Source organism: Talaromyces amestolkiae (assembly GCF_001896365.1).
Source record: "Talaromyces amestolkiae strain CIB chromosome Unknown scaffold1.1, whole genome shotgun sequence".
NCBI lineage: Eukaryota > Fungi > Ascomycota > Eurotiomycetes > Eurotiales > Trichocomaceae > Talaromyces > Talaromyces amestolkiae.
The window spans coordinates 2,288,660-2,305,988 of record NW_024468037.1 but is presented as its reverse complement, the minus strand read 5'-3'; the positions used below and the strand labels follow the sequence as shown (position 1 = coordinate 2,305,988).

General features: G+C 45.5%; 7 protein-coding genes across 7 annotated transcripts; 3 read left to right on the top strand and 4 right to left on the bottom strand.

Moving 5' to 3' along the window:
* Window positions 1–66: 66 nt before the first annotated feature.
* BHQ10_000755 (uncharacterized protein) lies at window positions 67–786 on the bottom strand (the record flags this gene model as incomplete). Its single annotated transcript, XM_040880257.1, has 1 exon — window positions 67–786. One exon carries the CDS (start codon window positions 784–786, stop codon window positions 67–69), a length of 720 nt encoding a protein of 239 aa, XP_040729260.1.
* A 2,466-nt stretch (window positions 787–3,252) lies between these two features.
* Window positions 3,253–4,056, bottom strand: BHQ10_000754 (uncharacterized protein; the record flags this gene model as incomplete). The annotated part of the gene is made up of 1 exon (XM_040880246.1): window positions 3,253–4,056. One exon carries the CDS (start codon window positions 4,054–4,056, stop codon window positions 3,253–3,255), a length of 804 nt encoding a protein of 267 aa, XP_040729259.1.
* A 2,261-nt stretch (window positions 4,057–6,317) lies between these two features.
* On the top strand, window positions 6,318–7,635 carry BHQ10_000753 (uncharacterized protein; the record flags this gene model as incomplete). Its single annotated transcript, XM_040880235.1, has 6 exons — window positions 6,318–6,321; window positions 6,375–6,825; window positions 6,876–7,044; window positions 7,094–7,367; window positions 7,427–7,526; window positions 7,584–7,635. The coding sequence occupies 6 exons, from the start codon at window positions 6,318–6,320 to the stop codon at window positions 7,633–7,635; spliced, it is 1,050 nt and encodes a 349-aa protein (XP_040729258.1).
* A 581-nt stretch (window positions 7,636–8,216) lies between these two features.
* Window positions 8,217–9,844, bottom strand: BHQ10_000752 (uncharacterized protein; the record flags this gene model as incomplete). The annotated part of the gene is made up of 2 exons (XM_040880224.1): window positions 8,217–9,707; window positions 9,809–9,844. The coding sequence occupies 2 exons, from the start codon at window positions 9,842–9,844 to the stop codon at window positions 8,217–8,219; spliced, it is 1,527 nt and encodes a 508-aa protein (XP_040729257.1).
* Window positions 9,845–10,936: 1,092 nt separating this feature from the next.
* Window positions 10,937–12,019, bottom strand: BHQ10_000751 (uncharacterized protein; the record flags this gene model as incomplete). Its single annotated transcript, XM_040880213.1, has 1 exon — window positions 10,937–12,019. One exon carries the CDS (start codon window positions 12,017–12,019, stop codon window positions 10,937–10,939), a length of 1,083 nt encoding a protein of 360 aa, XP_040729256.1.
* Window positions 12,020–14,908: 2,889 nt separating this feature from the next.
* On the top strand, window positions 14,909–15,702 carry BHQ10_000750 (uncharacterized protein; the record flags this gene model as incomplete). The annotated part of the gene is made up of 2 exons (XM_040880202.1): window positions 14,909–15,434; window positions 15,491–15,702. The coding sequence occupies 2 exons, from the start codon at window positions 14,909–14,911 to the stop codon at window positions 15,700–15,702; spliced, it is 738 nt and encodes a 245-aa protein (XP_040729255.1).
* A 687-nt stretch (window positions 15,703–16,389) lies between these two features.
* On the top strand, window positions 16,390–17,157 carry BHQ10_000749 (uncharacterized protein; the record flags this gene model as incomplete). The annotated part of the gene is made up of 1 exon (XM_040880190.1): window positions 16,390–17,157. One exon carries the CDS (start codon window positions 16,390–16,392, stop codon window positions 17,155–17,157), a length of 768 nt encoding a protein of 255 aa, XP_040729254.1.
* Between the last annotated feature and the right edge of the window lie 172 nt (window positions 17,158–17,329).

The window sequence follows — 17,329 nt, the reverse complement described above, 5'->3', positions numbered from 1 at the left end:
CATCTATTACTGGATGAAGCCAGCCATCTCTCACCTAACTTAAACTCATTATAAAACCATTTCCACTCATTCCGCCATATTGGAATCGAGATCATTCTCTAGCAAGTTGGCATAGGTACGGAGAGAGTCACAAAACACATACATCATTTCGAAAACATGAGGGCCCTTTAGTATCTCTGACAATAATCGCACCAGCATCGCACCCATCCGCCGTAATTGGTCAGGCTGAAAGTCACCCGCCCAGTTAACTGGCGGTGCCAGATCTGCTTCTCGCAACACACTGGTAATAATTCTGAGAATGCGCCGCGTATCTTTACTAACATGTGACGGATCCGACGCGAGCGTCTCGAGCCATTTACATAAGAACACGGCGCATTCAAGGTTAGAAAGGGCATGGATCGTGCTCCATGTCAGGGTCTGCGTCCTCGCGACATATTCCACACCAAGGCGAACGGGAATGGAAAGAGCGTGAATGGATTGGAGGACAGCCTGGTAGATTTGAGGGGTTTGAGCGGGCCTTAAGGCATTGCAGAAGGCTGAAGCAATGACTTCCGGATCCCCCGTTCGTAAGCTGCGGTGCGGGCCAAGATTGAGGTGTAGCCTGATGCATGCAATTCGGAATATCGCCGTTGCATTGAAACCAAGAGGTCCTTTCGGAGAGGAGGGTGTGATGGATGGGTCGGAGCTTGTCTCCCAGCTTTTTTGCCATCGTCGGAGCGCTGTGTGGAATTTCGTGAGAAACTCAACAGGTAGTGAGCTAGGTTGGTCTCCAGCTGATACTGGCATGCGGAATGATGCCTCCCATGCGAGATATATGTTTTGCGAGAGACCGTGGATGAGGATCAGACTCCCAAAAGAAGACAAGGTGAAGCCATCCCGATGAATTCTTTTATTATGGAATAATTGGCCGTAACCGTCGCCAAAGGAGACACAGATCGGCCATTTCGAGCGTAGAGATTTCCATTCTGAGGCACTTGACGCTCTCCAGAGCTCCTCAGGCCAAGGGAGATACAGTGAACTAATTTCACTATTCAAGATCTTTGGAGGTATATTGTAACAAATGGTTTGATTATTGCATATTATATAAGCAATAAATATAGTGCGTCTTTGCTCCTCTTGCTGAATCCAGGTGCTCCACAATCCATCATCAGAATGACGGTCGTGTAGGAGAAAGCCGCTATCACGGAGATAGAGTGATATTTGACCTGCAATTTCGAGCGAATCATGGAGTAGACCATGATTCCCCCAAGTGCCCAAAGTAGTGAGGATAATCTGAGCCTGCAACACCTCGAAATGAGTCTTGTCAATGCAGTCCATAGTCTCAACGTGAGAACGCGGGGTATAAACGGAGTTTGACTGGCGGTATATGCTGATGTGGTGGTCAATTAATGATCGTGATGCCTTGTAGAACCTCACTGCCCGTTCTCGCTCGAAACGATATTGTGCACCCATAGCGATGATTGCTAAGATCAAAAGCGGAGAGAGATTCGCAATCGACACAGTTGGTAGGTGCAAAAAAGGCAAGTGTTCATGGCTGCCAGTGAAAAACCCTTCAATATATCTGCAGAGGACATATTTGGAGGGTAAACTAAAAGAGTTCGGTATGATTGGACGTATATTATCAATTTGCATTGATATATGGTGGTAGTCCTCATTGCTGATTCGCCACGGATGATTAGGTTGATTTTTACTAAAAGAGTTAGTATATGAGTCGGTGTCCTGCGAAGCATATTCTTGAGAATTGGATTCGTCGTTTCGTTGTAAAGATGGAAGTTGAAAATTGGAAAGCGAGGCATCGTCATCAGATGGCGGGCTATCTGGTATGGTCTGATGAGTTGCCTTGTCGATCGTCTGCCCTGAGGTGCCCGAGGGTGTTGATCCAGTTATATCGAATCCTGGGAGAGAGATGAGATCATTTGGAAGACCAAATGCTAGGCCTTCCAGGGAAAAGTTGGTATCAACATTTCCCCACAATACGTTGAGATCTTCCAAATTTTCATCTAAAACGTTCTGAGAGGTGTCCGACGGAAGTAAAATGGGTCTGGAGACGTTCGTATCCTCGGACTCCTGTATTTGACCTGCTGCCCTTGCCGCAAAAGCAGAAGGTACAGTGTCAGGTAGATTATTCATATATCCATGTAGCAGAGGACGGAGTGCTTCGTTTTCCAACCCTGTTCTTGTTGCGCCATCAAGCTCTGATTCAATATGCGTAGCTTGGATAGGACTACTGTTCTCGAATTGCAATATTCCGCTGCAATTTCCAATCTCTTCATGACCAGAGGAATCACTCTGAAGTCTCAGGTGACGTGACAACAGGTCACTATTTTTATTCAGTTTCTCATCCGGGTCTCTATTCGTAAGGCTGACACGCACCGTCTGGTGAAATCCTTGCCGCAGCGGCAGTGAAATGGCTTCTCACGCGTATCTGTGCATGTCAGACGTACTCGCCGCAGTAGTGGAACAGAAGAACGCACGAGTCCGTTCGTGTCGGAGTAGATGCTCTCGTCTAGCAAATCGCCTCCGGCAAAATCTACATGGTGCAACTTCAATACGAGGCCGCATGGCTTCAAATAGAGGAGGGGATGCTTGTCAGTGCTTCATCATATCATCTATTCGAATGCAGTTCTTATCAGTCGAAGTGGAGACATGAATTAGGTATTACATAAGCAGCTAACAGCGGAGGGATTCGGCCGTGTCCACCTTCTTAGGCTGGTTTTAAATTATATTGAGTTACAATGGAGTTTAAGATATCGTGACTGACTGCTAAGGGCGAGCATGAGATCAATCTCTTATTTATTATGCGGGCTAGTTGAGCCTCGATGCAGACGATCACCTAAACATTCATGGTCAGTCAACTCCAGCCGTCACCCACACTCTGACTATACTACCTTTTCGGAATACAGGACTCGAAAAGCACCATAGAGGACTAAGAGAAATCTACATTTATTGTCATTTGTGCAACATACGATTATATTCTACCCTGGTAAGACTTCCAATGCAGAGAGAACTAAAATTGTTCGAAATCGCATACACGCAATTAGACTGCCGATGGGTGTAGAGAAGTCGCACCGAGCATAATCATTTGTGCCAGAGAAATATTGCAAGAGAGTAAGGGAAGAGGTTAAAGTCCTAAGTCACCTAAAGACGTGCTTTCTGCGATGTGTCTCGTTTCGACCACCTGCAGACATCCCAGTTAGTAGACCGGATTGGTTCGATTGCTACACACGAGGTATCATTCTTGATTAGAAATACTCATAACCAGTCCTGCATTCTTTTCACTCTGTCTAGTGAAGAATCCTTGAAGATACCGTTCTTGGAAGTTCTCAAACCCTCTCTCACCAGTCCAATCAAGATTTGTGTACCCAGTCCAACTCCATCCAACACTCTCGCACCACTTCCTTCGACCGTAGCCTCGCAGATAGCTCGCATCTCTGCCATTCCGGCACAGCCCAACAATACACAATCAGCACCTCTCTCGTGAACTAGGCGGTTGAGCTTTTGTGTGATTACGGCATGAACCTCGGCTCTTGGTTGAGAATCAAGCTCGAGAACACCCAGCTTAGCTGCTTCACATCCTGCAAAATAGTCCGAGAATCCATATTCAGAGACGGTACGGCCGTGAGCTGTTGCAGACCGTTCCGATGTGCATATTATACCCATATTGGCGCCGAGCATACGTGCTGCGTACATGGCTGCCTCCATAATTCCAAGCACAGGCTGAGAGAATTCTTCCTTGAGCACACTGATCAAAGGATGGGCCCGGAAGCATGCAACAAGAAAAGCATCATATTTGTCTCCGATGGGTTTGATTGCCCTAATACAAGCCTCAGTGGATAGCACGGCATCGGTTTGGGATTCGATCGCTGTGGGAGCTGGATATGGAGCAGTGAAACCATGGACTATCACATCTGAGGGCAAACTAGGTCCCAATGCTGTCAAACAGTTCTTAGTCATATATTCACTAGAGTTTGGGTTCACTAGGAGAATATTGATCAGTCGAAATCCGGATGATCCAGAAACCTGAGGTAAGATGACATCGGCGTGATCGGTGGCCATTATCGTTCTCAGAAGGACAGCCTCTGCGAACAAGAATCTAAAGTTGAATATCGTTGGTATTCCTTCCACCTCAATAGAAGTAAGTGAACTAGCTAGCTTTGTCCTTATTCGTGGGAGGATTTACCCATGTGCGATACTTGCGACTCTTGTCAATTGACTCCACGGTGGGGTTTTTACCCCAAATTCTGCGATACGTACTCTCTGTCAACTGACATACATACAGACTTAATCCGACCTATAATTAACTCTTTTTGACGTAAAGATAAGGGGGAAATTATTCGAGAAAATGGCAGATAAAGCGGATATCCTTTTCATTGAATCACCTGTGCAGGCTGTCGACACCGAACGTCGTCAAGCTCTAGCAAAAAAGTTCAATCTTCTTTATTATGATTGCGACTCAACTACCGATTTTATCGAGCGACTGAAGCCAGGAGGTCAGTATTCCAAAGTGGTGGCCATCGTCCGCAGTGGGTGGCATAAAGTGGGCAAATTGGCGTCGCAACGTCCTTTCGCCCCGGAGGTGGTAGTACATTTCCCCCAAAGTCTACGCATCATTTGCTGTAGTGGGCATGGATATGATGCTTCTGATGTCAAAGGTATCTCAGCCAGGGGTATATGGTTTTGTAATACACCAGGTGCATGCACCGAGGCCGTGGCTAACACTGCATGGTTCCTGGTTCTCGACACGTTTCGTTACCTATCTTATTCACAATGGTGTGCCCGATATGACTGGGACGCAAGCCGACAGCTTGGGCTCACTTCTAGCGACCCTTCCAGCAAGTCATTGGGAATCGTAGGGCTGGGTAATATTGGGCTTGCAATCGCGCAAAAGTGTGAAACAGCGTGGGGAATGAAGATTCATTACCAAGGTCCACGCCGAAATATCTACGCGGAAAGAACCCTGAAAAATGGGGCGAAATACCATTTTCAAATCAGTGACATGATTCCTGAATTGGATTGCATTGTTCTTGCAGCTCCTTATTCGGATGCAACACACCACTTGTTGTCAACAAATGAATTTGCTCTAGCAAAGAAGACGGGTCTAAGAGTAGTCAACATTGCAAGGGGGAAAATGATAGACGAGGAAGCCCTAATAGAAGCTCTTAGTCAGGGGAAAGTTGTTGGAGCCGGCCTCGATGTTCATGAAATGGAACCGGCAGTTAACTCCAAACTAAGGGACAATTGGAAAGTTACACTTCTCCCTCACATTGGAGTTTGCTCGGTTACTAGTTGGCAAAACTTTGAACAGATCAACCTGGACAACCTTGAAGCCTTCTTTACCACAGGACGACCGATCAATTACGTGATAGACGTAGGTTCATGAACAGTGTATATAGATATAACCTTAATGCCGGAACTTCTTAAGTCACAAATTGATTATACATAGAATCGCGAATGAAAAAGTATTCATTTGGCTCAACAAAATTCAAATCATTCAAAGTAACCTTGCGAGATTCTCTGATCTCTCACTTGTGATTGTACTTTTTACTCCAAAATGTTTTTAAATCCGTTCGCAGTGAGACCAAGTGTTCTTGAGATTGATGCCAATAGACCCGCGAGAGAGAAACTAGTATACTGTACCATAACAATCTTGTGTCTGGTGGTAGTTAGCAGTTCTTACGTCTCAAAAAATTGACATGGCACTCTTTTTATCAAAAAATTTTACCGTTAGAGCTCCGGGTCCCCGATATCTATCCTACGTCCGTGGATGACTTCGGTCAAATGAACGCTGCCTGAGAAGAGATCCTTTTATACTGACTCCAGGCCGGTAGGAATTGCAAAGTGTCGCATTCAGGTATTGCTTCTGCATACCCGACTACAGGGTTGTTGATGAAGGCTGGAACGTCTGCGACCGCGAATGTGTTTCCAGCCAAGACTGACGTCGAGACTAAACTGTCACTGGTCAATAGTTCCTCGATCATACGTGACCACTCTAGATTTTTTTTTTTTTTGGAGAAAAGCATTATGCCAGTGGTAATCTCATTTTAATAAGACAGTACTTAGTTGAGTCGAAAGGGTGAAACTGAGTTTCTACTCCAACTCTGTGTTCCAATGCTTGGGAAGTCGTGAGTGGAGCCCAGATGAACCGGCATTATCAACACATTCCGATAGCTAAAGTAGTCAAGTGGCCTTTTGAAATCTGGTATATGTCGAAATTCGCTACCCTTTTCAAAGACTTGGCTCCATATCGGGTATTACTACCTTCCACTTCTAATTCCCTAAGGAAAGCCGTTCCAATAACGTAGAGAGCCCACTATATAATGTGTAAGAGAGGATACTCCCCCATCATTGAAAGATATGTTTACTGATTGAAATAGCGTTTTATGTCGTCGCTGGTGCTGGCGTTGTAGGGCTTACTACTGCACTGGAACTGAAAGACCGCTATCCAAGTGCAAATGTTACAATAGCAGCCAAGTATCTACCGGGCGATTCCTTTGCAGACTACGCGTCTAATTGGGGAGGTGCGAATTGGTTTCCTGCCTCGGCAGACAACGGCCGACAGGAGAAATGGGACTCTATCACATACAAGAAGTTTAAACAACTTTCTCGATTGAGGCCTGACTCTGGTGTCAGGGCCATGAATATTCGCTTCCATTATGACCGGCCGATAGAAGAGGTCGGGATCATTACGCCTTCTACGGGAAAAATCTGGTTTGAGGATCTTGTTGGGGGGTTGAAACCAATCGAGAAAGATGAACTTCCTGACGGTGCAGCTTTTGGATTTGAGATGGCCTCATTTGTTCTTGATGTTCAGCGATACCTTCCCTGGTATGACTAGATTTACAACCTAAAATCAACTTCATTACTGATGGTTGTAGGTTACAGATGGAAGCTCAGTCTCGTGGAATTGAAGTACATCGAAAGATATTCACTGACATTCGTGAGGTTTTCAGTATATATCCTGAGGTATCGGTGGTGTTCAATTGCACTGGACTGGGGTCACTTACACTCGGTGGCGTTGAGGACCAGATGCTATATCCTGCGAGGGTATGTATCTCCTACAGGCTTATTATGACATGTCTCACAGCCGGCTTAGGGTCAAATTATGCTCGTCGAAGGCCCACAAGAACCAATCCCCACAATGTACTTCCAGGCTCCACATCGAGATGCAGATGCAACCCATATCTTTCCACGGGGTAGAGATGGAATGGGTGGTGTGATATTGGGTGGGTGTCGAGAAAAGAACAACTGGGATGGAGAAGTCGATATGGAATTTGCGGAGATCATTAAGCGAAAATGCTGCGCCCTAGTACCTCAGCTTGGAAAGCCCGAAGACCTCAAGATAATTAAGCACGGTGTCGGACTTCGTCGTAAGTATCATGTGTTCTGGATGTATCGTCCGAAATAACCGGTTACTAATTCTATACAGCCAGCCGAAAAGGCGGTGCAAGGGTGGAACGTGAGTACATTGATGGCAAGCTTGTTATCCATAATTACGGGGCCGGTGGTACTGGATTTCAGGCATCTTGGTAAGTTTCGTGATGGATATGAAAGAGAATATACGAATATACTCCTAACAGCAATAGGGGTCTGGCTCTAGAAGCTGTCGACCTGATTTCCGAACGGGCCAGACTATAAATCTTCTCACAGTTCACTTTCTAGCGACTAATTCCCTTCGCTATGCTGACAAAAATTGCTTTCTTTCATGTTCTCTCTTCCCCTCTTGAAAGGTGAAGAAATAAACTTGGTGGTGATATTTGAGGTTGTATGAAAATGATACGACTTGGTCTCCACCACCCTTTATTATACTCTGCAACATCTCTCCATATAACTTTCTAGGTATATTACATCATGCCTTGGGAATCGAAAAAAATACTTCTATTCTTCTAATTTTAGAATCTCCTGAAGGCCATGTGGATGAATTAATATATATGAGAATCCGCTTTTTGCAAGCTAAAGCCGTCAAAACAAGTTACTTGACAAGCTTTCTGATCAGAGAACACAATGCCGTTGTGGAATTTCATAGCAAATATGAGTGAGAATACACTGCAGACAGGCTATTAATGATTATGCAACCAGAATCCGTCAATCTAGGGCTTTTATGTGCTAGTGATAGACTAGGTATGTGCTGTATGAAATTCATAGTCCTGATCTACGAAGTCCTCCAAAGGGCATCGATGACTCGTCCATTATTATCTACATGCTTGAAAGTCGCGTATTTACGTAACAGACTTGAGGCGCCACAAATCTCTCTCGTCTTCGATCATCCCCGCGGGCAGTTGACCAAGCTTTCCGACCAGAACGCGACCATTTTCTCTCTTTAAGAAATTCCCGAATCCCTTCACTCCAGTCACCCTATCCTTGTCTGCATTCCATACAATCTCGCCTCGCAACATCGTGAAGCGAGGCCAGTTTCGAACACGCATCCCTTCAAAAGGCGTATAATCCACCCCGTGGTGAAGTCTCTCCTGTGTAATAATTTTCTCACCTTGGCTGTGTGGATGCCAGATAACCAGATCTGCATCAAATCCTGGCATAATGGATCCTTTTTGCGTCAGCCCATATAGCCTTGCTGGATTGCCCGAAGTGAGTTGCACAAAACGAGCTAGACTCAGTCGAGCGCGCTCCTTCGGAAGGCATCCTTCTGATTCACTAAACAGAAGAGAGAGTCGAGTCTCGATTCCTGGGATCCCTTTCGGGATACTACTAAATTTGGGAATTCCATCAATTATCCCGGCTTTTTTTCCCTGGGGATGGTCGTATTTGCTGGGTGCGTGGTCTGACGAGAATATCGTGAATGTATCGTTTGATATTCCGCGCCAAAGAGCTTCGAGATCGTCTGGGTTGTGACGAAGCGGAGGGGAGCACACCCCCTTGGCACCATGGAAGGCATCATGCTCGTGGTTTGCTAATTTATCAGACAATAGGAACAGATAGTGGGGGCATGTCTCTGCATGGATCGGAAGTAATCTCGTCTGTGCTTCCCTGATATGCTTCATGGCTCCATCAGAAGAAACATGAACTAGTAGCACCGGAGCATCAACCAATTCTGCGAGTCGAATGGCACGGTATGACGCTTCATCTTCAGCAATTTTTGGTGCCGAAATCGCATGGAAAAAAGGCGCCGTATTCTCGTTTCTCTCAAGGCCCTGGATCAGAAAATTGATCATGTCGCTGTTCTCAGCGTGTATCATAGTCGTCAGTCCCAAGGACCGGCATGCAAGCATAGTATCGAGGAGTTGACGGTCAGACAATTTGTACAACTCGTAAGTCATGTACAGTTTGACGCTTGTTATGCCTTCGTCCTTGGCAATACGAGGTAATTCCTGTTCTAAGATTGTCGGACTGGGATTCGTAAGAATAAAGTGAAAACCATAATCACAGTAGCTTTGGCCACGAGCTCTTCCGTGATACTCGTCAAGGGCCGGGAACAAGGATGCCATCTCCTTCGTTTGTGATGCAAATGCAAGTACTGTCGTAGTACCTCCGGCGACTGCACTGCGTGTTCCTGTCTCCCAGGTGTCTCCAGTCGGTGCATTTCTTTGTGCCAGATGAACATGCGAATCAACACCACCGGGTGTAATGTACGCTCCCTGCGCATCAATGATATTGGTCTCGGGCCCTTCAGGCAAATCATATCCTATAAGAGATATTTTCCCGTTGGAGATTCCAATTTCTTGCCCGGAAGGAAGCACGCCGCTTTCCGTGACCTGATTAGATTCAGTCCTAAGCTACAGCAATCGACCTCCTCGTGCCATAGCATAGCTAGAGACGTTGAAATATTGAACAGGGTAATTGAGCGATCACTCACAATGAGACCGTTTCTCACGATGGTATCTAACCCCATGGTGGCTACCTGTGATCGATTCAATTCAGAGTGCGACTATGGCTAGAGAGAGGATTCTGGAGGTATCGCTCCATATCCTTTGTATCTTTACAGCTAACCTGTTTGGCTTATCATGAGGTTCTCATTATCTCTGTGGCGTCGGGTGGAGAACTCGAAATCCTTACTCCAAGAGTTTTTACCCCAACGGACTCCAATTTGAAGCTTACGACCCCATGATTTACCACTTCACGCATTTGATGTTCGCAGAGCTGGTCAGACATCATCCTTGATTGATACGATATATCTGGTTTCATAATAGCTGTAGAGAGTACATAATTCATGTACACCGTGTGGCCTGGTTCTGCTATTTGTAGGAAGTAGTTACAATCCGATTCTTGAGCTCGGTGGCGTCTCGTTTTTTATGTCAATCATACACGGGATAAGCTTGAATGCAACTATCGCATCGATCTCATCCTGGCTTATACCCGTCAGCATGTAATTGAAATTCGTGGAAGATAAAGAAGCGGCGAGAAAGGAGAAGTCCGTTTGATGCCCGGCAGAATACCAAAGACCGAATATGGTACCTGGCAAGGATGTTGAAGTTACTAGCAACAATTGCTACCAGGAGTGATAGCTAGCAAATGCTATTGTAGATGTACTCCAGGTCCCTACGCTGGAGAGCTCCATGTATTCGAAGATTAAGAATTACGCGAACGCAGTCAAGTCTTGGGCATCTCAGCCTTCATGACTTGCACAAGAAGATCGGAATTGTGAGTATCTGGTTGGACTGGCCTGCGTGGATGATTCTAGATGCTTTGCTGAAGTTAATTAGACTAGCACATGGAATATTCAGGTTCTGGTGAAGAAATTCAAGGAATTGATCAGGAATTTAGATGAAATCTTTCTACTGGTGCTATGAATTTGGTCATAATACTACAGAAAAGAGAAACACGGAGTACGTCCAGGCATAGCTTTCCTTGCACGGAAACCGTTCATCTCGGGATTCATGAATATACTATTTGATCGATTCAAATGTGACGTGTCCTACCAATGAAGATAGTGCTAAACTCGAATTTACATGTTAATGATCTCTGTAGATTATTCATTTCCATATCATAGCAAGTCTGGCTCAATGACCCCAGTACGATCCAGAATTAGATGGTAGTGTTCGGGTCGACGATGCTTCTCAAACGCGAAAACAGTATTCTTAGGTCGATGGCAATCTGCCAAATCAATTGTTGCAACAACTAACTCGTCCTCCTTCGTCTGAGCTTCCTTGATTATATGACCAAGCGGATGCACAATGATAGTTCCACCAACCAATGGATTCCCATCTTCAGCGCCCGTCTTTGCGACATTGATGCTAAAACAAGCATTCATATAACTGTTTCCCTGGCATGAAAGCTTATGATGCAACAAGACCATCTCCTCCGCCGCTTCTGGAGTTAAATCCAGTTGATGGCCAGTGGCAGTTGTCGGGAATGCAGTGGTATTATATCCGCAGCATAAGATTTCCATTCCTTGGAGGCCGTACACGCGCCATGCCTCGGGCCAACGCCGATCATTGCAGATGAGCATTCCGATGATTGGATCGCCTTTCCCAGTTGATTGAGTAGCATTATAGATGCCGCTCGACTTCTTTAGTGCCCCCTCGACAAGCCCGGGGGCTCTGAATGCCGGGAATCCAAGGTCTCCTGGGCGGAAATAGCGCTTCTCTAACTGCTGAACGGCGCCAGGTTCGGTGCGAGGCTCCACCGTTCCTGGAAGATGGACTTTGCGATATTTGCCTATAATTTTGTTTGCATTTGCCGAGTAATAAACACTTGAGTTGTAATCGACATGGGTTCCATATTTTTGGATGGTGCGTTCCGCATAGCCCACATACACATCAATACCCAGTGCGCTTGCACGGTCGAAAAGAGGCTTAATGTTTGGAGATTGCTCAATTCCGCCCTTACTTGGATCTTCGACGTCGAAATATTGATCTAAGTCTCTTTCCGCAAGGAGATATCGTGGGAAGAAAGTCGTGAAAGCGAGTTCTGGAAAGACTGCAAGTTTTGCTCCTTGCTGTGCGGCCTGTTCTAAAAGCGACAACATGCGCTTCAACACATCTTGCCGAGAATCTGCAAGATGAACAGGACCAAGCTGACAGGCAGCGACGGTTACCAACCTTGGCGATGAAGTTGTGGAAGTCATGGTGATTGTTGTTATAGCTGTGCGTTGACTTGGATAAAAATCATTATGAAACTGGCCAACGATTTACTAGGTCGAACAATAAATTCCATGTACTAAGCAAAACTAGGCACTAATTTGGGGTCAAAACGCTACTACATTTTACTTGTCAGTGAAGTCACTCCGAGGATTTTCGAACCCCAATGGATTAGGTTAAGCTTATCTTTATCCTAGTTCTGACTCCAATCTCAAAACTATCTAGTGGCTTATCCATTTCTACTCATACGATAGTTATAGATAGGGTTGATAAGAAAAGCTCCACAAGGGATTTCACGTTTTGCCCTGGAGGAACTTAAAGCTCGTAGCCCCAGAAAGTTCTACAACCAGACAAAGTGCAGACTGGATAAATTCTCGTCAATTGACGAGCTTACCGTATTTTGCCATATCCCAGAACAAACATGGGACTTCGAAATCGACTACAAGTAAGACAGGGTGACCCCTCGCTGGGGCAGTCCAATGAAGATCTCGAACCCATACCTAGGGACTCACCTAAACGGACATGGGCTTGGCCATCTCTTCTTGGCTTCTGGATAGCTGAGGCATTCAGTATTAGCATGTACCAAGGTGAATAGTCGCGGATAAAAAAAAATGGGGTCTATACACAGCTAATTGGATACAGTAACCTCTACTGCTGTAAATAAAGGACTCAGTCCACCGATGGCTCTTGGAGCCATGGTTGTCGGACATGTGCTTGTATGCATTCCGGCTATGTTAGATGCGTATGTCTTGACCTCATCTTCATACTACTGAGACGGGCTTTCTCCATGTGTTGAAAGGCATTCTAACAAGTTGAAGGTATGTTGGTGCGATCTATGGAATCAACTTTCCCGTATTCACTCGCATGAGTTTCGGAATGAGGGGAAGTTATTTTGCAGTATTCGGTACGTTCTTTGTTTAGGGAGGCTTGATAGAAGCCAAAAGAAATTTATTAATTATTTCGCAGTGCGTGGGATAGTCGCGGTGATCTGGTTCGGCACACAGTCATTTCAAACAGGACAATGCATATCAGTGATGATCCAAGCCATCTGGCCATCTTTCAAGACGTTCCCAAACCATCTACCACATAATTCACCAGTGACATCGTCTGAGCTTTTATGCTTCTTTCTCGCTATTATCGCTCAGCTTCCCCTGCTTTATCTCAAGGTTTCCTCTTTGCGGTATTTATTCCTGGTGAAGACCATAGTCATGCCAGTGTTTGGAATTGTGCTTTTCAGCTGGGCGGTTGCCTCAGGTGAGTAACGAGGGTAGAAGAACACCTCTAGTAGTTAATGGATCGCTGATTCTGCCAGCCCACGGATTCGGTCCCGTATTCTCGAAGCAAAGCCATATCAAGGATGGAACTCCAGTTGCGGTTGTCTTTCTACAATGTGTGACAAGTGCAATAGGCCCTAAAGCAACCTTGGCGCTGAGTATATTTTTTCCATCCCCGATTTTATACGCTGCTGGCAAAGGTGTCTAACGCTATGTAGACATGCCCGATTTCACACGATACGCGCGACGACCCCGTGAAGTATTTTGGACTCAGGCTATCGGTCTGATTTTTCTTGTTTCGTTATGTGGACTGTTGGGCGCGACAGTCTCGAGTGCTTCAGAAGTTATCTACGGAGAATTAACATGGAATCCTCTCCAGGTGGCGCTCCTTTGGAATAACAGAGCGGCTCAATTCTTCGCTGCATTGTGCTGGGCCTTTGCGGCAATTGGAACGAACATTTCTGCAAATAGTGTCTCATTCTCAAACGATATCTCACTGTGGTTTCCGAAATACATTGACACCAGACGCGGGGCCTATATATGTGCTTTTCTGAGCATTTTGTCAATGCCATGGTACATACAGAATTCGTAAGATTTTCTTCCACATCTCGGATTAGATCTTTGATTTGCCACTAATTTTATGTGCAGTGCGGCTTCCTTTTCATCATTTCTAGGTGGCTACTCACTATTCCTCGGTGCAATCGCTGGCGTGATTATCGTGGACTTCTGGATATGTCGGCATCGAAGTGTTAGGATCCGTTCCTTATACGAGAAGCACGGAACGCATCATTTTACTGCGGGATTCAACCTGCGGGCCTTTATTGCCTTCATCTGTGGGATACTGCCAAACATGCCCGGACTAGCGGCGGTGTGTGGGCAAGCTGGGATTCCGAAAGGTGCCACTTACTTATACTCCTCGAGTTGGCTTGTGAGCATAATTGTCTCTGGGTTCGTGTATTGGCTTCTGTTTCAGATCAAACCTTTCGAGGTGGACCGAGACGACGTGGGATCTCCTATCGATGGGGTCGAGGCAGAAACAGCCTTGAACGAAGAGAGCTCACATGTGACTCTGAGGGACAAATCATTTACGTAATTTATATTTTTTCTACTTGGGGTGTTGATCACTAGCTAGACGCTTGAGAAACTACCTCATATTAACTGAATCACCGATATTGACGTGTTGAAGCTATGATTCCAGTCAAAATATAGCTTTCTTATAGGATCATTGGTCTGTTGTAAATGGCTATGTTAAATGTGATTAGAAGGTGTCCCACTCACCTGTGTGGTCCAATTATCGGCAGAATACGTTTTAAAGGAGACACCGTGAAGCCCTGATCTGCTAGCATGATTAATCCGGGGAGTTTGGGAAGGACTCCGGTAGATAAGCAGGTGACCCCATGCGCCTTCTCACGACTTGCAGGTGCATGGCAGTGTATGCCCACTGCAAAGCAAATAAACATTGGCTAAAATTATCGTGAAGATCTAATTAATCGGAAAGTTATAAACAGTCGTCCAGCCCTATATTCGTTGTCTGCTCTCATTCCAGTCTTCAAGTCTCCTCCATCCTTAAGTATTCACTTATAATTTAACACTTTCTCCAGCATGGGTTCGCCTTCGCCCGTCATCGCGCCCGAACATATTCTGCAGCTTTTATCCAAACTCCATCGAATCTCATTGGAGCAAGAAGCCGCTATCTCGAACTTGGACAAAGGCAAGGTGTACTCTTCTAAAGTTCTAGATGACCTAGAAGATAAACACGGACCCAAGGGCTCGAGCAAAGCTTTCGACCAGCTCATGTTAGATAAATTTATCGCTCTTGACGAAGACAAGTGCCAATTCATGTACCAGCTCATCAATGCCATGGGGGCCACCAACGTCATTGAAGCAGGGACCAGCTTTGGAGTCAGCACGATCTATCTCGCCCTTGCTGTGGCACAAACCAAAGCCGTGACCGGGAAATCTGGAACTGTCATTGCTACCGAGAAAGAACCGCAAAAGGCCAAAATTGCTCGAGATTACTGGGCGCAGTGTGGCGAGCTTGTAGAACAGCAGATTGATCTTAGGGTCGGTGATTTACTTGAGACACTCAAGTTTGGACTGCCTCAAGTTGATTTTCTCCTTCTCGATAGTAAGTTTACCTCTCGGCTCTTTTTCTGGGTCAGACTAAAGAGTTTTACCTTGAAGTTTGGTCTTCGCTCGCGCTTCCGACTCTCAAGATAGTTCAGCCATACCTCCGACATGGTGCAGTTGTTCTCGCCGATAATACTATATCAAGCGCCGAAGGCTATGCAGACTTGCTAGCGTACATGCGGAATCCCGAGAATGGGTTTAGAAATATGACTCTACCCTTTACCAATGGATTTGAAATGAGTGTTTATATGCCAAGCACCAAATAGTTAGCTGTCATTTGTCATTCCCCTCCATTGCCTGAACGGAATGAATTTCGAATGAGAGAATTGACGTCGCATGCTGAGTTCTCGGTGACGACGGCCTTTATAGCAGACCCATTATGAAAAGACTGCCAAACTTTTATTTCAAGTATCCTTTATACTGATCTCCCTAGTTAGCTTTTATATTTAGTTTTTACTTCACCACTGTTGGTCTAAATCAATTAAGCTATTAAGACATTCTACTTTTGTTATCTAAATCTTAGAATTGAATGTACAAGGGGTGGGTAAAGTGAGAAGTGATAAATCTAAAACCCTGGGAATACTAGGCTTTGAGCAGTTAAATTTCTAGAATATTACCAAAATTCTACATAAATTGTGACAGGGAAGTTCTTGTCCACTCCTTGCTATACTTGACCCATTATAGAACGGGTAATCCCGTTCGCATGTGACTCACAGAATCGTGCTTATTCAGCGAAGAGCAGTTGAACACGTAGTTAACTAAGTTATTTAAGTACAACCTGCAATCAAGATAGATCTGAAATGTTTATATTACATATATAGCTGCAACAATCATCGACGAACTGTATAGCTCTTTGCTTTGAATCCCGTGAGCGAACATATCATCATAGCTGTTGTTTGTCACAGACAATTACTTAAATCACCACACTCGGGCTACAAGAAGGGAATCGCGAGATGGACAATCAAAAAACACAGCCGAAAAGGGTTTCTATCAAAGTAGAGCCTATCACTACTGCCGAAGACCTTGGTAGATTCTTCGACATCGCAGCATCTGCCTTCGCCCGGCAAGCCAAGGATAATGTATGGATAACCCTTCACCCCGGCTGGGATACACCCGAGGGACGGGCAAATGCGATATCCGGTAATACCAAACGGTGGTCCGCCCCTACAAAGGATCGAAATGGGTACCCAAATACAATATTTCTTAAAGCTACTGTGTCTCGTGTAGATGAGCCTGGCAAGGAAGATATCGCCGGAGTGGCCATCTGGGCTCAAGCATCCATGGTCGAAGGATACGGCGATACACCCACAAATGACATCGATAAAATAATGGATGTGAATGCGCTGTATCCCGGAAATTTGGCAGAACAGGAATATGCGCGACAGCTCCTACGCTCATTCTATGCTCGCCGAGTCGAGGTCGCCAATGAGATTGCATCGAGCTCTTCCCCGGCTCTCATGATACTAGATTTATGCGCCGTTGACCCTGCGTTTCAGAGGCTTGGGGTTGCTACGGAATTGGTGCGATGGGGATTGGACGAGGCCAAAAGACGTGGTGGATTGGAAGCTACCTTGGAGGCGTCGAGTATGGGCAGGCATGTTTATAAGAAGCTTGGCTTTCAGCAAGAAGGTGGTGAGCTTCACTTTCGGGTTGATCAGGAGTTTGAGCCTCGCGATCGACCATCAGTCGTGTTCATGCGTACGGGTAGGCCAGGGCTATAAATTAGAGCTTTAGAATGAATCTCAAGAGGTTTTGATCTAGAAACGGCTGGCCCTCTAGTAAAATTGTTTCGAAAAAATGAAACGATACGCTTAAATTGTGTCTCTCGATACTATGTATGCAGTCATATCCAAATTTCCATAGTCGGGCTTGTGCTTCTAATGCAATTATTCA